This window comes from Anabrus simplex, chromosome 6 (assembly GCF_040414725.1).
Source record: "Anabrus simplex isolate iqAnaSimp1 chromosome 6, ASM4041472v1, whole genome shotgun sequence".
NCBI classification, from domain to species: Eukaryota; Metazoa; Arthropoda; class Insecta; order Orthoptera; family Tettigoniidae; genus Anabrus; species Anabrus simplex.
This window is the reverse complement of record NC_090270.1, coordinates 286,803,884-286,829,153: the sequence shown is the minus strand read 5'-3', so window position 1 is coordinate 286,829,153 and position 25,270 is coordinate 286,803,884. Positions and strand designations below refer to the sequence as shown.

Sequence of the window (25,270 nt, the reverse complement as noted above, 5' to 3'; positions counted from 1 at the left end):
CCTTTAAGATCATCATTAAACCCCTTATTTGACTACATTAGGTATTACATTGCTGGAGAGATATCCGGGAGATAGTGGAGAGATATCGGGGAGATAGTGGTTTCGAACCCCACTGTCGGCAGTCCTGAAAATGGTTTTTCTTGATTTCCCATTTTCACACCAGGCAAATGCTGGGGCTATACCTTAATCAAGGCCACGGCCGTTTCCTTCCTATTCCTAGGCCTTTCCTGTCCCGACGTCTCCGTAAGACCTATCTGTGTCGGTGCGAGGTAAAGTAAACAGCAAGAAATATTGCATCACATATAAATCGTTGCGACTGGATGTTTCATGATTTTATTTTGCAAACATCACTGAAAATCACATTTCAATAAACAGGTAAATATTAAGAATAAGATATATTTTTGTTTTAACCTAATACAATTTGTAAAAAAAATATGGCCATAGAATTAATTGTGACATAATGATGATGTCATCCGTTCAGTCGAATCCGACCATCGCCGATTCTATTAATCAGCGCTCTCAAGATGTCCTGTTCCACATTACGTTGGTAGATTTTCGACCTCTTTATTACATGTTGGCCGAGCTGGGTGGCTCAGACGCTAGAGGCACTGGTCTTCTGACCCCAACTTGGCAGGTTCGATCCTGGCTCAGTCCGGTGGTATTTGAAGATGCTCAAATACGTCAGCCTCGTGTCGGTAGATTTATTGGCAAGTAAAAGAACTCCTGCGGGACTAAATTCTGGCACCTCGGCGACTCTGAAAACCGTAAAAGTGTAGTTAATGGGACGTAAAGCCAGTAACATTGTAATTATTATTACTATTACATGTTACAAGCGTCAAAATACCGTATGTTACTATATCGTGCGGCGTGCCATAGAAGTCGTGTTCGCGTGTCACCTAGTGGCACGCGTGTCATATGTTCGCCATCCCTGGTCTAAGCTATGAACAAATTTATTCATGCTGGATGAAATGATAATTTAGGGGAAGCACTTAAAATTTAATTTTTAAATGCCTATGTTATTAGTCCTATCGAACAATAGGCCTACTACATGACAAAAGTTATAGAAAATACAATTTCCGTTCACATATGTCTTATACAGTTTTACCGACTATGATAAGAGAATTAATTGATGAATTTAGACGTTTGTTGCGTAGTCCTTATCAACACCGAGCATTGCTAACATGGAAATATTGTTCAGTTATGTTAACTGGCGATGGTTTTTGTCATAATTGTCTTATAATGTAAAACAGCATGGTCATCGGTCCATGTCGTGCGGAAAGTTGTGAAGAAGATTATAAAAAGAGAGAAAAAAATCGTATAGGAAAGATCGCTTGAATAATGACAAGAGGGGGCATGAAAGAAGGAAGGACTCCCTTTACATTAGATGCCCTAATATCACACAGTCGGTAAAAACGAAATTTGAATTACTGCAATATCGAAAGCTCACAAAACTGATCAACATATTGACGGGGCTATCGAATGAAAACTATCGAATTATTTGATATGCGTTAACTACCGCTACCGATTGTTTCCGTTTGCATTCGGTTTTTCATTCGGATCGCAAATTCCAATTGTTTCCACTAGCCATCGCTGAAATCGGTATCCTCTTTCGTTATGGAGTGAAGTCAGTCATTTATTATAAGTGAATAGATATCTGACTCAGAGTCGTATAGTGATAAATGCAATTTTATTATTGTGCACTTTATCAATAGAAAATCATGGTATAGTTTTTATAATATTTTCCATATACTAATTATGAACCACTGATTGAACATTAACCTTAAACGAATGGCATTTATTAAAAAATTAATATATGCTCTATTACTTGTTCCTAGAAAAATATGTTGTTTTTGTCATTTAGTTTAGTTTGCTGTATTCACATTACTTTGATATGTGGTGTCATTACAGTAAGGTTTAAACCTAACCTTCGTCTGAAATTACCTGATATTTGCTATTTTATGAACAGACGATCTTACATTCATTAACTTGTGGTTGGGGACAAAAATGCATTTTATTGAAAAAGAAACATAATGACCACAATTACTTTAATCAGGACATTTTATCTTATTTTACAGACCAACGTAGGTATTTCAGTTTCCAATCACTTCACTTGAATATTGTGTAACGTGTCTTGGTCTCAATATTTCTGCATATATCACGACCAACAAACGAAACACGCTATAAAAATTGGTAGTATAATGCAACAATCCACATCTCGGTAGTTACTAGCAAATGACTTATTACTAGTTACTAGTCCTACTGCAGTACAAAACCTATATTACTACTTTATAACCGATTTCAAACCGAATGAAAACTATCGAATGTTTTCATTCGATAGTCACGCTTCACAATCGGTAGTCTACCGACAGTTTAAAACATTCGATATTCCCATTACTAGATCAACAATAACATTACATTGATCTTTGTTGTGATGCGATTTGTCTCTTCTGCTGTCACTCATCTCTGATAGATGGGATTACTGCTGCGTCGTCTGACTCGTTGGCTGAATGGTCAGCGTACTGGCCTTCGGTTCAGAGGGTCCCGGGTTCGATTCCCGGCCGGGTCGGGGATTTTAACCTTAATTGGTTAATTCCAATGGCTCGGGGCTGGGTGTGTGTGGCGTATTCAACATTAGAAATCATCCTAGGTAGGACCCTCATCTTCACAGACATGCAGGTCGCCTAATAGGCCGTCTACTAGAAAAAGACCTGCACCAGACCTCTCCGGAGGCCATACGCCATTATTATTATTATTATTAGTAGTAGTAGTAGTAGTAGTAGTAGTAGTAGTAGTTATATTATTATTATTATTATTACTGCTGCGTCCCGAGTAAAACAGCCTGCCTGAATATTGGCAGAAAGTAGCGGGGAATTAGATAAGTTTGCACATGCTATATGAATATCCCGTCAGCGACGGGTATTACATCTGATGTTACAATAAAAGTTGTGACTAGCGCCCGGACGTTTATGACCTAAAATATATTCAAATGTGACAATAGATATGACTTACAAACTTTTGGTCACATTTTGAAAATCTTCAACATTAGCCTATATCGAAACTATACTTTTAAAATATAGAACATTCAATAACAACAATAATAATAATAATAATAATAATAATAATAATAATAATAATAATAATAATAATAATAATAATAATAATAATAATAATAATAATAATAATAATAGCAAGCAAACTCGTGTCCTCATACCGAGGTGGTGCAGCTCTTTTCAGGCTCACCCCCAATAGAGGTGAGCTGCATGTACTATTTTAACCACATACCAGCCCTCCTGCCATTCTTAAATTTCTGGCAGCACCGGGAATCGAACCCGGACCCCCGAGGACGGCAGCCAATAACACTAACCGTTATGCTACGGAGGCGTACATAATAATAATAATAATAATAATAATAATAATAATAATAATAATAATAATAATAAATAATTATATTAATTTTATTATTATATTTTGAATTTATTTAATCACTCATTCCAAAGGCAACTCTCGACTCTGAACAGTACGAAATAAATGTCACATTCTGATGGGTGATCAGAAAGAATTGTAATTGAAATTTACATGTATTTTAAAGTTTTCAAATGGGAATGATCTTCTATTTTCATGCAACATTGACTTGTAACGGGATAAAGACTGCTCATCGTCGCAGGATGTTATTGGGCCACATTTGAAACACGTCAAATAATTAGAGTTCAATTGAGGCTCACCAATATGTCGCTTTACACGCATCTGTCTCTTTCTATACAGCTTACCCTCCTAATTCACATAAATCTATTTCTAAGAAAGATAATGTAAGAAATTACAGACAAGAATGTAGGACAAGTGAAAAATCCGTATTTTAAACTACTGAAAGCAGGTATGCGAAAATGGAATAAAAGGAAAAAAATATGACAAGAACACGAAAATTCACGGGGAAATAATATGACCATAATATGAAGAATTACCGGAAAATGACAAAAAGGTTAAGAGAGTCAAAATATAAATCAATATGACCCGTGAAAATTGCGTAATTTTCGACACCGTAGATAAAATCATGCTTAGCTTTTATACATACATTATAGACTGTTATGCCTTTCAGCGTTCAGTCTGCAAGCCTCTGTGAATTTACTAAATGTCGCCACAATCCTCGATTTGCAACTAGTGTTGTGGCCTCACTTAGTTCTATACCTCTGATCTTTAAATCGTTAGAAACTGAGTCTAACCATCGTCGTCTTGGTCTACCTCTACTTCTCTTACCCTCCATAGCAGAGTCCATTATTCTCCTAGGTAACCTATCCTCCTCCATTCGCCTCACATGACCCCACCACCGAAGCCGGTTTATGCGTACAACTTCATCCATCGAGTTCATTCCTAAATTAGCCTTTATCTCCTCATTCCGAGTACCCTTCTGCCATTGTTCCCACCTGTTTGTACCAGCAATCATTCTTGCTACTTTCATGTCTGTTACTTCTAACTTATGAATAAGATATCCTGAGTCCATTGAGCCTTCGCTCCCGTAAAGCAAAGTTGGTCTGAAAACAGACCGATGTAACGATAGTTTCGTCCGGGAGCTGACTTCCTTCTTACAAAATACTGCTGATCGCAACTGTGAACTCACTGCATTAGCTTTACGACACCTTGATTCAATCTCACTTACTATATTACCATCCTGGGAGAACACACAACCTAAATACTTGAAATTATAGACCTGTTCTAGCTTTGTATCACCAATCTGACATTCAATTCTGTTGAATTTCTTACCTACTGACATCAATTTAGTCTTCGAGAGGCTAATTTTCATACCATACTCATTGCACCTATTTTCAAGTTCCAAGATATTACACTGCAGGCTTTCGGCACAATCTGCCATTAAGACCAAGTCGTCAGCATAGGCCAGACTGCTTACTACATTTCCACCTAACTGAATCCCTCCCTGCCATTTTATACCTTTCAGCAGATCATCCATGTAAACTACAAACAGCAAAGGTGAAAGATTACAGCCTTGTCTAACCCCTGAAGGTATCCTGAACCAAGAACTTATTCTACCATCAATCCTCACTGAAGCCAAATTGTCAACATAAATGCCTTTGATTGATTTTAATAATGTACCTTTAATTCCATATTCCCCCAGTATGGCGAACATCTTTTCCCTCGATACCCTGTTATATGCTTTCTCTATATCTACGAAACATAAACACAACTGCCTATTCCTCTCGTAGCATTTTTCAATTACCTGGCGCATACTGAAAATCTGATCCTGACAGCCTCTCTGTGGTCTGAAACCACACTAGTTTTCATCCAACTTCCTCTCAACGACTGATCGCATCCTCCCTTCCAAGATGCCAGTGAATACTTTGCTTGGTATACTAATCAATGAGATACCTCGATAGTTGTTGCAATCCTTCCTCTTCCCTTGCTTATAGATAGGTGTAATTACTGCTTTTGTTCAATCTGAAGGTACCTTACCAACACTCCATGCTAATTTTACTACTGTATGAAGCCATTTCATCCTTGCCTTCCCACTATACTTCACCATTTCAGGTCTAATTTCATCTATTCCTGCTGCTTTATGACAATGGAGTTTATGTACCATCCTTTCCACTTCCTCAAGTGTAATTTCACCAACATCATTTTCCTCCTCCCCATTAGCTTGGCTGTTCGCAACACCGCCAGGATGATTTCCTTTTACAATGAGAAGATGTTCAAAATATTCCCTCCACCTCTCCAGTGATTCCCTGTAATCTATTATGAGTTTACCTAAATTACTCAAAACACTGTTCATTTCCTTTTTCCCTCCCTTCCTTTCTTTATTACTGTCCAGAAAGGTTTCAGTGCTGCTTGACCTAGCCTTTCCAGGTTGTTACCAAATTCTTCCCGTGACTCCCTTTTGGATTCAACAACTATTTGTTTCGCTCTGTTTCATTCATCTACGTACAAATCCCTGTCTGTCTCGGCCCTTGTTTGGAGCCATTTCTGATACGCCTTCTTTTTACGTTTACAAGCTGCTCTCACTTCATCATTCCACCAAGATGTTCGCCTTTTCCCATCTTTGCACACAGTTGTTCCTAGGCATTCCCTTGCTGTTTCTACTACAGCATCCCTGTATGCCACCCATTCACTTTCTATATCCTGAACCTGCTTACTGTCTACTGTTTGAAATTTCTCACTAATCATATCCATGTACTTCTGTCTAATTTCCTCGTCCTGGAGATTTTCTACCCTTATTCGTTTACAGACAGATTTCACTTTCTCTACTCTAGGCCTAGATACTTAGTTAACTACAGATCAGATAGTGGTTTGTATAATCGAAAAATCAGCGGAAAACTTGTACATTCCTAACAGATTTCCTGAATTCGAAGTCTGTTAAGATATAGTCTATTATGGATCTGGTACCCCTAGCCTCCCATGTGTAGCGGTGAATAGCTTTATGCTTGAAGAATGTATTCGTAACAGCTAAACCCATACTACCACAGAAGTCCAGCAAACGCTTCCAATTCCCATTAGCTTCCATATCTTCCCCACATTCACCAATCACCCTTTCGTATCCTTCAGTTCTATTCCCAACTCTCGCATTGAAATCGCCCATTAGCACTATTCTATCCTTGCTGTTGACCCTGACCAATATGTCACTCAATGCTTCATAAAACTTGTCAACTTCATCCTCACATGGTGAATACACGGAGACAATTCTAGTCCTAATTCCTCCTCCTAACAGAAACTATGTTGCGTGCAAGGGTATTCCTGACAGAGAGCCCTACTCCAGACTCTGCCCTTCCCTTTCTAACACCCGTCAAGTACACTTTATAATCTCCTATCTCTTCTTCGTTATCTCCCCTTACCTGAATATCACTTACTCCTAGCACATCCAGATGCATCCTCTTTGCTGAGTCAGCCAGTTCTACTTTCTTACTTCCATAAGCCCCATTAATATTGATAGCTCCTCATCGAATTCCATTTCGTTCGCCAAGTTGTTTCTAAGGAGTCCCTCGCCTGTCAAATGGGAGTGGGACTCCATTACTCCCATAGGTCCGAGGCTTGCTTAAAATGTTCTGAGCTCGGTAAATTCATGAAGCAGGATGCTACCCTACGTGCACATAGTCCAAGTGACGATCTCTCCTCTAACGGGTTATGGACCACCGGTAGGTTGTATAGTCCTAGCCGCCTGAGCACAAGGAGGACCATGAGTCAGAATATGTCCGAGATGCCCACTCCCATTCCACAGCAACTGGTATTCCGACTCTCAGGACCAATTACTAGGCCACTCAGCCGTTGCCCATGGTTCACGAACAAGGACGTGACTACAGTAACCCACAAAATAATTTAAATAAAAAAATGACATGCTATATACATCCGGGCCCTTGTCATGACGAATATGTAAAGATTATCAGAAACCTAGTGTTGAAGTATTTGCCAATTTACTTGAAACGCTGATCGTTAAAAAGCACGCGAACGATCTTATTAGTTGCCAAGCAACAACATTCTTACAATTGTGTTTCCATACACAAATCAAAAGTGGCATTTAAGTATTGGATGGCGTTGCAGGCTAAACCGTTGGCTTTACACGGGAAATACGATCAGCACGAGATTCAGCGCCTTTAGATTAGTGTAGTGAGCCAAGATCAATCTGTTTTGTAGTGTTCAGACTTGGAGACATGTCTTGTGATAAAAATTAGGCCTGCGCCTTATAAAACAGAAAGAAAGCTTTCGGGAATCACGAGAGTACCTGCTAGTACATTGCAGATAAGTATGATGAGTTGAGAATTTTCCCTTTGAACTTTCTCTCTTGTGTCTTGTCAATGCTTCCATACTCCTATTTGCCCTATCAATAGATCTAATGTTCCTTGTCCATGGATATTAGCGACAAGACCACACCAAGTTGAATCCAGCATTTAGTCCTTTCTTTTTGAACATTTCGCATCTTACTACGTTGCCATTGTTGAAGGTTACAATGACATCCTATATAGTACGTCCGGGAAGTCTGTGTGCCCTTATCATATTCTAGTACTTGTTTGTGTTTTCGTAGTATCGTTGAAGCAAATAACGTAGTAACAGAAATCTATTGAGAACATATCACTGGTGCGTACGCGCGCGTAAACCCTTAGCAACGAGCTAGTTTGACCCTTAAGGCCAGTCTCCACTGATTAACATTAAACAATATCTTAAATGTTCGTTCGTAATCTGTTTACCCTCCAGGGTCGGTTTTTCCCTCGGACTCAGCGAGGGATCCCACCTCTACCGCCTCAAAGGCAGTGTCCTGGAGGTTCAGACTCTGGGTCAGGGGATACAACTGGGGAGGACGACCAGTACCTCGCCCAGGTGGCCTCACCTGCTATGCTGAACAGGGGCCTTGTGGGGTGATGGGAAGTTTGAAAGGGATAGACAAGGAAGAGGAAAGGAAGCGGCCGTGGCCTTAAGTTAGGTACCATCCCGGCATTTGCCTGGAGGAGAAGTGGGAAACCACGGAAAACCACTTCCAGGATGGCTGAGGAGGGAATCGAATCCCCTTCTACTCAGTTGACTCCCGAGGCTGAGTGGACCCCGTTCCAGCCCTCGTACCACTTTTCAAATTTCGTGGCAGAGCCGGGAATCGAACCCACCAACATGTTAAATGTTAAATACTGTTTCATTTATCATTATGTCCACATGTATAAACATGTTAAACTTGACTTCCTTTGTTTTAGTGGAGAGATGGCGTGGAATTAGATTAGTAGACGAATAAGTTTGCTATATATATATATATATGTGTGTGTGTGTGTGTGTGTGTGTGTGTGTGTGTGTGTGTTATTTGCTTTACGCCGCACCGACACAGATATGTCTTATGGCGACGATAGGATAGGAAAGGCCTAGGCAGTGGAAGGAAGCGGCCGTGGCCTTAATTAAGGTACAGCCCCGGCATTTGCCTGGTGTGAACATGGGAAACCACGGAAAACAATCTTCAGGGCTGCCGACAATGGGGCTCGAACCCACTATCTCCCGATTACTGGGATTACTTAACCTACTGCAGCTATCGAGCTCGGTAAATAAGTTTGAGTGGTGCCTTTAAAAGTTTTTTTTTTTTTTTTTGCTAGGGGCTTTACGTCGCACCGATACAGATAGGTCTTATGGCGACGATGGGATAGGAAAGGCCTAGGAGTTGGAAGAAAACGGCCGTGGCTTGAATTAAGGTACAGTCCCAGCATTTGCCTGGTGTGAAAATGGGAAACTACGGAAAACCATCTTCAGGGCTGCCGATAGTGGGATTCGAACCCACTATCTCCCGGATGCGAGCTCACAGCCCCGCGCCTCTACGCGTACGGCCAACTCGCCCGGTCCTTTAAAAGTAGGAGAACCGGGCGAGTTGGTCGTGTCGCACATAACATGCACTTAGTTATTTTTCGGACAGAATTAGGAATACTCCCTTATTCCGCTAAGCCCTTCAATTGTTTGTAATTTTTTTATTTGTTTTAAGTCGCACCGACACAGATAGGTCGGTGTCGGTGCGACGTAAAACAAATAGCAAAAAAAAAGTAGGAAAGATCACAATATGAAGATAAAACTGGAATTCTAGAGGAAAAATTGGGGCAAATATTCGTTTATAGGAAGGGAAGATAAGGATTGGAATAACTTACCAAGTTAGATGTTCAATACATTTCCAATTTCTGTGCAATCATTTAAGAAAAGGCTGCCACTTGAGCGACCGCCCGAAATGCAGATCAGTATTGACTGAGTATACACAGCTAGTTCATCACATCAGTTTGTGTTAATACGTTCAGGTGACGTCTTGCATTTTCAAAAATGACGATAGACTCAAAATGAAGATTTGGCTTTTGTTTTGCCACTGTTCCTTCTTATAGGATCTTGAGGATGATGATGTTGTTGTTTAAAGGGGCCTAACATTTATGTCATCGGCTCTTCTTGGTTAGGAATGAAAAGGGAATGTGGGTACGATAATATTTAAATAGAAGGCAAGATGTGGTTGACATTCTGAATGAGCTTAAAGCAGAAGACAGGTTTGGATTTAAACTTTCTGAGAATCTCTGGGCATGATTTTAATGTAGTTTACCTATATGAAATTTGCCGAAGCTATGCCGATACCACACGAACAATGAATTAGTTTAACATGTTTTCTAATCCCACCGGAAAACAACACGCCGTGTTAAATATGTTAACTTCAACATATCAAGTTAAAATACTAAGTCAGCTATGAATAAAATGTTCATGTACAGGCCAATGTCAACATATCATTTTTAACGTGTTGATGTTAAATGTTAATCACTGGATACCGGCCTTTAGTTTCACACAACGTTATTGTTTGTATTGAAATGGCAGATGAACTTGGTTTTATGTTGAGAGGTTGGTCGCAGAGTGTGTGGATACATGAACATTCTCGTACAGGACAAACATTTAATAAGAATGTTATTGGCTTTACGTCCCACTAACTACTTTTACGGTTTTCGGAGACGCCGAGATGCCGGAATTTAGTCCCGCAGGAGTTGCTTTACGTGGCAGTAAATCTACCGACACGAGGCTGACGTATTTGAACACCTTCAAATACTACCGGACTGAGCTAGGATCGAACCTGCCAAGTTGGGATCAGAAGGCCAGCGCCTCAACCGTCTGAGCCACTCAGTCCGGCGACAAACAATTAAAGACTGGGCGAGTTAGCTGTGCGGTTATGGGCGCCCAGGTGTGAGCTTGCATCCGGGAGATAGTGGGTTCGAACCCCACTGTCGGTAGCCCTGAAGAGGATTTTCCGTGGTTTCCCATTTTCACACCAGGTAAATGCTGGGGCTGTACCTTAATTAAGGCCACGGCCGCTTCCTTCCTATTCCTAGGCCTTTCCTATCCCATCGTTGCCGTAAGACCTATCTGTGTCGGTGCGACTTAAAACAAATTAAAAAAAATTACAAACAATTGAAGGGCTTCGCGGAATAAGGGAGTATTCCTAATTCTGTCCGAAAAATAACCAAGTGTATATTGTGTAAACTTGATCCATCTACTGTAATTTTATGGAACTAGTAAAGTGAGGGATAGACCCTTTTGAACACACTTTTTTTTTTTGCCATTGGCTTTACGTCGCACCGACACAGATAGGTCTTATGGCGACGATGGGACAGGAAAGGGCTAGGACTAGGAAGGAAGCGGCCTGGTGTGAAAATGGGAAACCACGGAAAACCATCTTCAGGGCTGCCGACAGTGGGGTTCGAACCTACTATCTCCCGAATACTGGATACTGGCGACTGCAGCTATCGAGCTCGGTTCTGAACACACTACCACTACCTACTAGTACTAAATGTTTTCATTCCTCCCCTGAAGGGAGAGGTGGGCCTGCTAGACGGTGACGCCGTCTCTCAGGCCAGGACATATGTATTGGAGAAGGAGATGTGCGGAAAAGGTGAGAGGGTTAGCGGCCGTGATCTGTACTAGGAACTGTCCCAGCATTCGCCTTAATGCAGGAGAATGGAAAACTACGTAAAACCATTCTCAGGACAGACGACGGTGAAGACCAGCCCCTCTGCGTTTCCCGAATACAGAGGCTTAGAGCCACGCTAGAGCCGTGGCCACCCCTCCTCTGCTTGGTTGGTCAGTCGGAGTGCCGAGCTGTCGGACCGAGGCCCACTCTGCGTCCACCGACTTTTAGAACACAAAATATGAAGATATAAAAGGTCTTGTAAGTGGTTTCAAACTTCCGGGTGGAAAAAGGAGGCTATCTCACTGCTCTTGGAGACATTATTTCTGTGTGGCCTGCTGTTTACCTAACTGATTAGAGAGAGAGCAGGGGCGGCCCTAGCTTATGTGCTGAAGTGCTGCAGCACATTCCCTATTTGAAAAATAAATTCTTTAAAAATATTGTCTGCAATCAAATACAGTGCATTGAAAAAGACGTCAGCCAAAGAATAGGAAATTATTCAGCTCCCTTCAAAATCAGGTAACTAGTCATGTGCTCCACGCCGGGTGCTGTGCGATCGCAGCTCAGCGAGTATTTCTAAGCTTTTAGCCAGAATCCAGGAACTTTGCCTTTTGTGCATGCGTGCCCAACTTTTCCGATAGGCTGTGGAAGCAACAGCCAAGACCGCCAAGACATCACTTTACAGCGATTCTTCGTTCGACCACAGAGAGGCAGCACTAGTCACACTTGCATTACGACCGATATGAGACGGTGGCAGGTGACCCTCTTGACTCGGCGGTAGTATTTAAGAGTGGATCGCTCAAAGCAAACGGGAAAACAAAATACTGTAGAGCTGTTCCCGCCAGGTCTTTTAATACCAAAGACGATAGAATACTACCCACTTGCCTATTCCAAAGCCACATTTGTAAATCGATGAACTATAAAAATTGTACTTTTTATGTTGTCAAAATAAGGAAATGATATTGTGATTTTTTAAATTAAAAATGTCTAGTTTGTAAATATCACTATAAAAACATAACATGTAATTTTGCATTACGGCCTTGCTGCTTTCATTTCAATGATGTTGGTCACATTGGGAAGTTCTGTTTTTGCGCGCTCACTCTAAGTGTCTGAATTCGTGAATATTTTGACATTGCAGGTGTTATTGTGTGTTTAATGATATAGTTTTATAGTTTTGTTATGAGGAATGTGTATGTGTGCTGGGGTTGTTTGCGTGTTTGTTCAGTGAGCAAAACTCAGTGGACAGCTTCTTGAAAACCACATACCAGTATGTTTCTAAACATTTTTGGAGGGGGGATGGGTTACAGCACACAACTGATTTTCTGCACCAGCCGCCACTGAGAGAGAGAGCAGCTTTTACATCTGAAATTTCCAGGTAACATGACTAATGTTAAAAGAGGCAGTCTGGTTACCGAAGAAAACATTACTTATGAAAGCAAAAAGCTTAAAAGATATCCAGAAAAATGGAAACATAATAACAGGAAGAAGGTGCGTAACAGCGGACAAGCATATATTACACTTGGATACAAGATTATACCTGCTAAAGTTTATGCTAACATTTAATGCTGCAAGACGTGGTTACAAATATATTCCAGAAGTTGAGAAGAAATAAATCTTCCATGAATTGTATAACTTAGGGAATCGCAATATTTGAAACGTATAGTGAGTGATATGAGCCCTTGTACGACTATCAGGTGGGGTTGAATGGCTCAGGCGGTTATGGTGCTGGCTTCCTGAGCCCAAGTTGGCAGGTTCGATCCTGGCTCAGACCACTGGTATTTGAAGGTGGTCAAATACATCAGCCCAGTGTCGTTAGATTTACCGGCATGAAAAAGAACTCCTCGGGACAAAATTCCAGCATTTCGGCGTCTCCTAAAACTGTGAAAGTAGTTAGTGGGACATAAAATTATTATTATTATTATTATTATTATTATTATTATTATTATTATTATTATTATTATTATTATTATTATTATTATGACTATCAGCTTTCATGAAAGCGAAGAAAGGCCATCAAAACTACCCCAATTGGAGATCCATCAACGCTGCTACATTACTTGATATACAGTCAATGTTTTTAAGTTCAAACCTACGTTTCATCACTATTTTTTATTTCAATTTGAAGTCAGATGATGAAAATGAAGTAGAAAAGAATGATTACCATGATTTTTTAAGGGTTTAATTCATATTGAGAGTACACTTGACTACATTCCAGATAAGTATGATGAGTTTTTTCCATCTTCTCTGAACTCCTCTAATTTTCTCACTGTACTTTTTTCTCTTCTGTCAACATTTCCATACTCTTAATTGCCTTAATTACCCTATCAGTAACCCTCTTGACAAATTTTAAAACCCAGAAGTTGAGTGAAAGTTTTGTATAATAAAAATTAACATATTCTCCACATTTGCCAGAAGTTATTTCAATAGCTACCTAAAACAATACCTAAAAGACTTTGCAGGTTATATTTTCCCCGTATAGTTACAGAAAATACTAACAAACTCAGAAACATACTTCTGTGGGCTACAATCTTATTCCATTAAAGAGTTCAATTAGCAACGTGTAAAAACTGTGTGCCCCACATGACGGAGCACATTCCGTTCCCCTTTTGACAACTAATTAATTACGCTGAAGGCGGCGGACGTACTGTACAGTGCAACAAAACGCAATTTCTATACCCACAAAAACTGTTCTTGAAATCATAAACCGGATTACACTATGTGGAGGGGAATCGGGTAATATGGAATAGTCGGGCAATAAGGAATACCACAATATCTTGCCTGTAAGGTACTCCTCTCAGGTGGAAACTCGTCGAATTACGGTAAATGTTCTCATGTTGCTTTGTATTCAGTTTCGACATGCTCGTGAGTGAGGTCAATGCGTGCAGCAAGAATATTTGTTTTTCATATTTGAAAAGCTTTTGCAGGTAATTCTTTTAAAGCTTGTATTAATTACCAAAACTGAGTTTAGTCCTGGGAAATCCAATGTTACATATATAAGCAACTCTTGTACAACATGGTGTGTCGGGATGTATGGAATACTGTTTTAGTTTCAAAGTAACATGACGTTTAAAATTAATTAAAATTAATTAAAATTAATTGCATTAATCCTGGTATATTATAACATTTAATTACCTATAGATCTAAGTTTCTGCTTCTGTGACTTTTGTCACTGAATGAACAAGTGACGGTAAAAAGAAAACACTGAATAATTAGTGTATACAGATTATCATTTAAGTTAATTACCAATTTTATTCTTTCGATTTTTAAAATTTCTGTACGTCCACCTGTAAGAACGTTCCTTAAATATAACTGAATGAATTTATTGAAGTTGTATTTTAATTTACATATTATTTACCCTACTATTCCATATTAGCCGACTATTCCATATTACCCACCAAGTGCAACTTTTTGAAAGAAATAATTTTGACGTGAAGACATTAACAATTTACAATTTAAAAACATAGAGAATCTTGGCTAATTATTTGAATTTTCAAACCATATTTATTTATATTTCATAACTGATTTCGGTAAGAAGTTTTACTGCCAAAAGTAAATGGTATTCCATATTATACGACTCTCCTCTATACTTTATTATGTTATTTATTTATTTATTTATTGATGTCTTTATTTGTGGCGAAGTTAGGGCTCTTGGCCCTCTCTTACACTTAACCACATTATGCGGCTTAATACTGAATCCAAACTTAATATTCAAACTTAACACAGTGTATATAATATAATAGCAATATAACTTAATAAACTCTAAAACTAAAAGATTACATCCTAAGTCTAAATTTAGAAAAATAAATTCAATATTAACTATTCTAGGTGGAAATCATAAAATATAACAGTAATTTATGTAAACTTTTGGGAACTATTTACTCCAGACATTCACTCTCACATTCACACATAACTACATGATATAGCCTACGTATTCAAGAGGAAATCTTTAGACTGTCTTTTGAAGGTAATTAGTGAGGAACAATTTCTAATTTCAGGGGGTAAAGCATTCCATATTCTAGCGCCCGACACAAGGAAAGAATTACTGAAGGCAGATGTATGATGTGGAGGTATTGCAATTGTTGACCCAGATCGCGTGTCACGGTCATGAAAGGAGGATAGAAAACGGAAATTACTGGAGAGATATTCAGGTATATTTTCGGTCAAGAGTCTATAGATAAGGGTTGATACATGGTGATTCCTCTGCTGCTCTACTTTTAACCAAGAAAGTTGTGCATAAAAAGGGGATACATGCGAGGCAAAATTCAATGAAAAAATAAATCTAATGCAGGAGTTTAAAGCTCTCTGCAATTTCCTATTTTGTTCACTGGTAGCATCCAGCAACACAACATCACAATAGTTAAAAATTGGAAGTATCAATGTTTGAACCAGTTTTATTTTTAAGTTGAGAGGTAATACGGTCTGGTGAATCTTAAGGGGATGAAGTGATGAGTGAACTTTCCTGCATACGTTAGTGACATGCTCATCCCAGTTTAAAGTTTCATTTATAGTGACGCCAAGGCTTTTTACTGATTTACAGAATGGGATAGCAACGCCATTTAGTTGAATGACTGGAATTTGTAGACTGTGTAGATGGGCAAGCAGTTTTCTCTGGCCTAGTATAATAGCTTGTGTTTTCGTTGGGTTGATGGAGAGAGAATTCTCAGCTGCATAACAGCTGATCTGTTCTAAGTTTCGGTTCATATTTTCAATAGCTGCATTTATGTCATTCACTTTTGTGTGACAGTAAATTTGAAGGTCGTCGGCATAGAGATGGTAGTTGCAGTTTTTCAACTTAGAAGAGATGTCATTCAAATATAAAATAAACAACAGTGGGCCGAGTATAGAACCTTGTGGCACACCATTAACTTTGTACTTCCACTCCGTTCTCTTATCATTCATGACAACACACTGTCGTCGGTTATGGAGGTAGGAAGCGAACAATTTGAGAGCAGCGTGGCTAAAATGGAAGGAATGCAATTTCGCTATTAATATGTCCGTACTGATAGTGTCAAAAGCACTGCTGAAGTCTAGGAGAATGAGCACGGTCACTTTGCGTTCGTCCATTGCTTTTCTTACGTCATCCGTAACTTTTAGAAGAGCAGTAGATGTACTATGTCCTTTTTTAAATCCAGATTGCAGGTGATCAAGTAACGAATGATGCATCAAATATTGGAGCAGTTGTTCATGCATGAGTTTTTCTAAGACTTTCGAAAGTGAAGAAAGTATACAGACAGGTCGATAGTCAGATGGAGAATTTGCTAGAGATTTTTTTGGTACTGGGAAAATTAAGGCATCCTTCCAAACAGTTGGGAAGTAGCCTTCCAAAAGACATGAGTTACATATGTGGGTTAAAATTGGCAGTACTACATCTATCAAGGTAACGACGAAGGATATCGGGATGTCGTCCACTCCGATTGCTTGCGATTTGATTGATGTTAGTTTTCTTCTTACATCGTTTTCATTTACTTTACAAAATTTGAACAAAGGCCGTTGTGGTAATGGAGTAGATTGAAGAGAATTTATTGTTGTTTGTATAATATGAGGGTGGGTATTAACTATTTCTCTGGTAAAGTGGGCATTTAATTCATCTGGATTTATGTCATGCGTATTGGAGTTTGTAGTTTGCCTCCCAATACCTACGGATCTGAGTTGTTTCCAGGTACTTTTTGTGTTTAAGTTACTGGCTAATTGTTGGAAGTACGCATATTTTTTGTTTCTGATTATTTCTTTAACTTTATTTCTAAGCACACGGTACTTTTCAAAATCTTCAGTTGATAATGTCTGCTTGTAACATCTGTGTAGTGCATCTCGTTCAGCCATTGCGGACTTAATGTCATTTGTTAACCATGGAGCAGCTTTGCGAGTCACCCTAGCAGTACGTTTAGGTACGTGTTTGTTATACAATCCCAAAAATAATGTGTTAAACCTCTTTACTTTTTCGTCATTGTCAGTCAAGTGCAGTATTTCGTCCCACGGGCAGAGATTAGCATCTTGTATCAATTGTTGAGGATTTAAATTTTTCATGTCTCTATAGGTTATCCACTTCGGCTTTGTTTTGGGAACTTTCAAAGAATAAGCTAAATATATGAGATCGTGGTATGAAATACCAGGTACAGAAGTTTGTCCGTGTTTTAGTATTTTCTGAGGATTATTTGTGATAAGTAAATCTATTAGAGTGTGTGAGGATCCGTTAGCCGTGTGCACGTGGTGAGTGGGGTTAAGTGGCAACACTGACATGTTACAAGAGGTAAGTATGTTCTGTAAACGATTTGCTTCAACGGAGTCTATTAACAGGTTTGTGTTAAAGTCGCCAAATATGAGTACATGTTCGTAGATAGGTAGGAGTCTTAGTAAATCTTCTTCGAAGTCTGTGAAGTTTCCTGCTTTTGGTGGTTTGTAAACAACTCCAATCAGTACTTTAGTCTTATCAACAGATAGTTCTACAAACATATGTTCAGTTAAGGTATCGGTAGATAATGTCGAAGTTCCCCGTTAAATTATTTTTGTAGTATAGAGCTACTCCTCCTCCACGGCGCTTCGGTCTATTGTGAAAAACTGCATTAAATCCTTCTATATTTACCGAGTTCAGAGGGACCGAGTCCTTCATCCAACTCTCACTAATTGCTACAACATTTACCATGCTTCCTTCAAAAATAGCTTTCAGCTCAGTGTGATGGGCAATTATAGACTGAGCATTGACATGGGCACACAATAATGAGCGGGGAAAGGACGAGAATTCTCTCTCCAGATGACTGCGGGCGGGGTGAGAGGGGGTCAGGGAAAGAGAAGGGTGGGAGGGTTCAGTATCAAGGTGAAGGTTGTTTACCCTGCCCAGGGAGAAAGCTACGTTATTACCTGTGTTAGCCATAATCAAAAATTAACAGAGGGCAACTTACCATGGTTTCCTCTTGCCTACGTAAGCCACTTGAATCATTTAAACATTCACTCACACTAAACTTATAATAAAACCACTTATAATTAAATCGTAAATCCATGAATGTATTATGTATTTCTTCGTGGAAACATTTCTTCAATAATTGATAACCAAAGATGGAAAAGCGTGAAAGTGCCAGAAACATGTTTTCGAGTAAACGCCAATAACAGAGTTCCCGAGCGCAATGGCACTTTCAACATTCTCTACCAAATGAGACCGGGAATTAATGATTACCTACGGCATCTGAAGTGCAAGCATACTACATCCAATACGTTTTATATACTTATATAACAATGTTTACCTTCTATAAATTTCATTTATTTAATTAAGTGGCTCGGAAATGAGAAAATACATGAGTGATAACACACTGACACAATGGAAAGCACAGAATAATTGCAGCGTGAGACGTTGGCACATTCACCCTTCCTCGCCAAACTCAGCTGGGCACATTGGACTATGGCTCTACCTGATGAACGTCCTACCAACTAAACTTTTTTTTTTGCTAGTTGCTTTACGTCGCACCGACACAGATACAATAAGTCTTATGGCGACGATGGGATAGGGAAGGGCTGGGAGTGGGAAGGAAGCGGCCGTCGCCTTAATTAAGGTACAGCCCCAGCATTTGCCTGGTGTTAAAATGGGAAATCACGGAAAACCATTTTCAGGGCTGCAGACAGTGGGGTTCGAACCTACTATCTCCCGAATACTGGATACTGGCCGCACTTCAGCGACTTCAGCTATCGAGCTCGGTACCAACTAAACTAATAACCTCAGGCACATGCACAAGTTATCACCATTTGCGGCATGGCTAATACATCCCCTTATTACAACAAAAAACACATTTTTAAATGTTTCAACACTTGCACTCTTTTCCATCTTTGGTCCTAAATTTAGAGAGAAAAATTCAATTTATAAAAAGCGTTTTGGGGAATCAGTGGCAATTTCACAGTTCCCCATGAAGCCACGCTCCTGCAGTTGTACTTAAAACTGTTCCTAAAATTACTTACAAAGTAGAAAATGGAATACATTGATTTATGGTATGCAAAACATACGAAAATTTCGAAATTTTACCCTTTCCGGAACCTTTGTAAGTCTATATGTAGATACTTTCAATAGCGTTTAGATCAATTTTTCTCCTCAAGCATGGTCCTTTCACAAGAAGTATGCTGATGACAACCATAACAGCACATCCTCCCGCTATAGACGCCACTGCCTTCCATTGCCAAGGTTTAAGGTAGTCCCAAAAGGAAAACTCTTGATTGCAGGAGGTATTCTTAGCATCATTCCAGTCTACATCATTGCAGGTAGCAAGTATCTCCAAATCATCCCAAGAACAACACAAATGTTTGTATTCTCCCACACAACCACACCGAAGATTGTTCTCTAGAACGCTAAGATGCTTTAGATTCGAAAGATGTTGAATTTCACCGAAGTTTATTGTCTTCAAGAAGTTATCATTCACTGACAATGTTGTTAAGTTCTGTAAATTTCCAAATGAATAACTAGGAAGAGATAGGAGCTTACAGCCATCTAACCACAACATCTCTAAGGATGGAATGTTTAGAAATTTAAAACCTGCGCAATCCAGTGTTAGGAAATAATTACCTCTTAGTGATAGATTCTTCAATCTCACATTCTTACGAAAAGTGCTCTGATTAATCAGTTTCAATCCATTATCATCTAGAATTACTTCGGTTAAATTTTCTAATGTTTCAAACTCATCCCCATATAATAAATCTATAGAATTTTTGCTCAAATTTAAGGAGAGAAGGCGAGTCATATTACGAAATGTAGCTGATGGTAATTCATTGATATTACACCTACTAAGGTCAAGATTTAGAATCTGTGGTGCGTGTAAGAATGGCCTGTGATAAGGGAGACTAATTATGTTCCCAGCAAGCACTAACGTCCGAAGAAAATTATCTGTGACAAACGTGTTTGAGTCCAGGAATCTGATAAGATTGTCACTTAAATCCAGATATTCCAAACGTGGGAATGACCGAAATGCTTCTCTCTCTACTGAAATGATACTGTAATTTGTTAATTCTAGATGGCGAAGACCACTATACACAACATTAGACTTTTTAAATATGGACGAAAAATTATTGTGAGAAAGTACGAGTTTTCTGAGGCCCGTCCTTATTTCAGCCGGTATGAAGAAATCATTGCTCAAGTGGGAGCAGGAAACTTCCGTCACAGAAGAAGACCACCTTTTACATTCACAGATCTGGCAAAAACTATCCTCCACAGATAGTTCAACTCCAACAAAAGTTGTTGTCAAGATCAGGAACATGCAGAGCAAGGCCTATGGAAGAAAGAATACCACAATAAATATTTAATAATGATAATAATAATCAAAACAGATTAGAGCAGATGTAGGATGCAATAGTTACGTAGAAATGAAAAGGTTTTTTTTTTTTTGCTAGGGGCTTTACGTCGCACCGACACAGATAGGTCTTATGGCGACGATGGGATGGGAAAGGCCTAGGAGTTGGAAGGAAGCGGCCGTGGCCTTAATTAAGGTACAGCCCCAGCATTTGCCTGGTGTGAAAATGGGAAACCACGGAAAACCATCTTCAGGGCTGCCGATAGTGGGATTCGAACCTACTATCTCCCGGATGCAAGCTCACAGCCGCGCGCCTCTACGCGCACGGCCAACTCGCCCGGTAATGAAAAGGTTAGCACAGGATAGGGTGGCATGGAGGGCTGCATCAAACCAGTCTATGGACTGATGACTCCAACAACAACAAATAATAATCACTTCCTTTAAAAACAAAAATACAAAACTAAAACCGGAATGCCTTTATGCAGGGTAAAGTTTAGTCTTTAAAAGTTGAGAAATTGAAAAATTAGAGAAAAGGGGAAATATTAAGGAAAATACTTGGAGAAAGGAACGCTGGGAGTACTTGGATGAGGAATAATAAAGAAATATATAACCTAACTTAAAAATTACCAGATGCTCTCACGGAAAGAAGAATTTATTTTTATGGTCACATGGTCCGAAAGAATCCGAAAAGACTGACTAAAAGATTGACCATTTTGACAAAAATTCCAAGACACAAATAAGATGGTTCCTCGAAGTGAAAAAAAAATAGGATTTAGCATAAATGATAATTACGAAAGCAGAACTTCTATACAGGCCTATATTTCGCAATAAGTATAGGAAGTTAAGGCATTATAAGGAAAGAAAACGGGCCCAAACTGGTCGGATGAAAGAAGAAAAGAACACAGCTAAATGTTGAAGTTACTGTATATTGGAGAGACAGAAAATCAAAAAAGAAGACAAAACGCGAGGAAGATATTTTGCATCGTCCACAGATGGCTGAAATATAATAATAATAATAATAATAATAATAATAATAATAATAATAATAATAATAATAATAATAATAATAATAATAATAATAATAATAATAATAATAATAATAATTGTTGTGTGTCCTTCGCGATCTCAGCTCTGCGCCTGATAGCTCCGCAACACGCCGCAGCCCGGATCTTTCCAGACTCTACGAGGTTACTGCAGTGCGCTTGCTTGTGACGTCAGCCAGCGCTATAAAAGGAGCAGCATTCCACTACTTCCCAGGACTCCCCAGTGTCCAACGCCAGATTACACTGCAAGTCGAACACGGAGGCTATCCCTCTTAAACATGTGTATCGAACAGGTGGACTGAATTCTGCTTGTGAGGTTTCACCTCTGGCACTGCCTCACCTCCCGCTTCCTGTAGCCACGTCGAGCCCCGATGCCAGTATTCTACTCATCCATCATCCCTCAGTCCTCACTTATGCTCCGACATCAACATTAGTATTCTACTAATTGTGAATATTTATGTCAGCTCCTGACAAGCCTACGGCAATTACTAGCATTCTGTTAGTACGAACTTTCATTGCAAGTTACACTAGTAATTCTACAAGGCAGATAGTTTTCGACTATCTTGAACTCTCCCTTATTTGACAGACTATCTCCTCAAGATAGATTTGTGTGTATATAGAACTCACATGTGTATAAGTGTATATTTCAACAGACCCTCAGTCTACCGTCGATATCATCATTAATATTGTGTGTAAGTTCATCCAGATTCAAGAGAAGTTTAGTTATATTTATGTACATATTGTGTAAAAAACTTATTGAAGCAATAAATTTATGTTGTGTTTCTGTATACCGATTCCTTGTATACAATAATAATAATAATAATAATAATAATAATAATAATAATAATAATAATAATAATAATAATAATAATAGAGAGAAATAGGAGGATGAAAGAATGAAGAGGTATTGGCAAGAACAAAGACGTGCTGAAAAAATCACTCGATATCCTAAGGGTAGAAATGAATAAAATTAATTAATAATAATAATCCGCGTTAGTTGGTCGTATGATTAGGGTCACGCAGCTGTGATCTTGCATTCGGTATTTGCCTAGTGTGAAGCTGAGAAACTACGGAAAACCATCTTCAAGGCTGCCGACAGTTGGATTGTTTCGTATTTGGCCAAATCCATTTTGATATGCTCCCTCAGAACATCGACATGAGGTACACGAGTGTAATACACCAAGGACTTTCAGAAAAATAATCAATCAATACTGATCTGGATTTAGGGCAGTCGCCCAGGTGACAGATTCCCTATCTGTTGTTTTCCTAGCCTTTTCTTAAATGATTGCAAAGAAATTAGAAATTTATTGAACATCTCCCTTGGTAAGTTATTTCAATCCCTAACTCCTCTTCCTATAAACGAATATTTGCCCAAATTTGTCCTCTTGAATTCCAACTTTGTCTTCATCTTGTGATATTTCCTACTTTCAAAGACACCATTCAAACTTATTCGTCTACTGATGTCATTCCCCGCCATCTCTCCACTGACAGATCGGAACGTCCCGCTTAGTCGAGCAGCTCGTCTCCTTTCTCCCAATTCTTCCCAGCCCAAACTTTGCAACATTTTTGTAACGCTACTCTTTTGTCGGAAATCACTCAGAAAAAGTCGGGCTGCTTTTCTTTAGATTTTTTCCAGTTCTTGAATCAAGTAATCCTGGTGAGAGTCCCATACATTTGAACCATACTTTAGTTGGGGTCTTACCAGAAACTTATATGCCCTCTCCTTTACAAAACGAAAACTGGAATGCCTTAATGCAGCTGGAAGTTTAGTCTTAAGAGAAGGAGAAATTTTAAAAATTAGAGAAAGAGGGAAATATTAAGGAAGATACTTGGACTAAGAAACCCTGGAAGTACTGGCAGATTTGATTGTGCATCCATAAGCACAAAGCCTGGAATCCTTATTCAAACCTCAGACCTCAGAAATACGCAAATGCACATACATTTTAAAATTAATAACAGTTAATAATTCGCCGTGTTTAATAAAAATATAACATTTCCGGTACTAGATATTGTACCCACTCAAAGCCTGAGTCCCAACCAGCATTTATCTCAGGGAGTGTTACGGTCCGAATCTATCGCAACTAATAAACAATAAATTTATATTTTGAGATATAAGATCTCAAACTAAATGTAAGGGCGCCATCCAATCAGTACTACAGGGTTGAACGGGACACTCTAATCTTTAACTTTAAGGCTCATCATAAAAAACACAAATTATATATATATATTCAGATCAAATGGAAATTATGAAGGCTCCATCCTAGGGATGGGGACGGATATTTAAACGGTCACCAAGGGTTTACTATTCTATAACAACAAGAACCTGGAACTGTTTCCTTGCAAATGCTAAAGGAGCATTTTATTTAAGTAAACAAATTAATTTTTACACACAATCAAAATCTGTTGACCCTTGATTTGCCGGTAATTTGGCAAATTATTCCTGAAAATTGATTACATAATATTTATCACTTTTGACCACCCTTCCATTTGGGTGGTAGAACCGTTGATATCTGAAGGTATCAGATTTACCTTCGTTAACACCATGACCATATTTGGTCGTGGACCAATTACCTGTTGGCTAATTGGGCGCGATCACATGAACTATGTTATCGCCTCCACTTTGATTGAGATGAGACCAACCCGGGAAACTACAAACTCTCCCCGGGTTCCTAACCAAGATATGCTAATCGTTAGTTGAAGGAAACAACAAAGGGACTATAACCTAATGGTCCAGATGTAGGGATTTGCCTTCATTTTCCAACTACTAACTTAACTTATTATTCACAACAACTTGACATTATTACGTTACTTCGCCAGCTGACTTCCCTAGTATCATTCATCATCAGCATCCGAAATAATAAAATAAAATAAAATATTAAAAAATATTATTATTATTATTATTATCATCATCATCATCAGTGGAAATCGTGATTATCGTAACCCGTAATCATCCTCGCTATAATACTTCAACTTCTCGCTTTTATTATTCTCATCAAAAAAATAACAATAAAAAAGTAGCTTCCTTTTTAATTCTTCTTCTCCTTCTTCAAATTTTCTCATTATTACTATTATTATTAGTTAAAAATCTCAAATTTTTCATTTCAACTCCCAACATCATCATTATGTCCAAAATATTAAAAAAGTAAATTCTTCTTCTTCCAAAAAAGTAGCTTTTTTTTCAAATATTATCATTATTAAAGTGGTTTGAAAATTTCAATATTTTCAATTCAATTCCCACCATCATTATTGTGTTCATAAATACAATTTTAAAAAATCTTCTTCTTCAAATATTGTTATTATTATTAATTAAAAAATTAATTTCGCTTGTTAGACGGTAGTCCACTCTTTAAATGTTTAACGCATAACCCCTTTTACAATTCCGATTTATTTTGGCACTAACCAATCCAGACATGATTTACTTGGATTATTATTATTATTATTATTAATATGCTTTCGAGAATCTTTATTTTTATTCCCCATCTTCATAATTTAGTCACATACGTTCTCTCCCAAACAGAAATCACCAAGATCCGAATTCACATCGGTCGGGACATAATAGTGTTCGAACCCGCAACCTTATTTTC

General features: G+C 38.7%; 1 protein-coding gene across 1 annotated transcript; it reads right to left on the bottom strand.

Annotated features, from left to right (window-relative positions):
• Positions 1-324: 324 nt before the first annotated feature.
• LOC136875753 (leucine-rich repeat-containing protein 15) lies at positions 325-20,617 on the bottom strand. The gene is made up of 2 exons (XM_068228117.1): positions 19,389-20,617; positions 325-755 (listed from the first exon to the last, which is right to left on the bottom strand). Exon 1 carries the CDS (start codon positions 20,608-20,610, stop codon positions 19,411-19,413), a length of 1,200 nt encoding a protein of 399 aa, XP_068084218.1. The 5' UTR covers positions 20,611-20,617; the 3' UTR covers positions 325-755; positions 19,389-19,410.
• Between the last annotated feature and the right edge of the window lie 4,653 nt (positions 20,618-25,270).

What these genes read in the sequence shown, in the direction of transcription:
- LOC136875753 (XM_068228117.1), bottom strand. Translation starts at nt 20,610, where the DNA reads ATGTTCCTGATCTTGACAACAACTTTTGTTGGAGTTGAACTATCTGTG.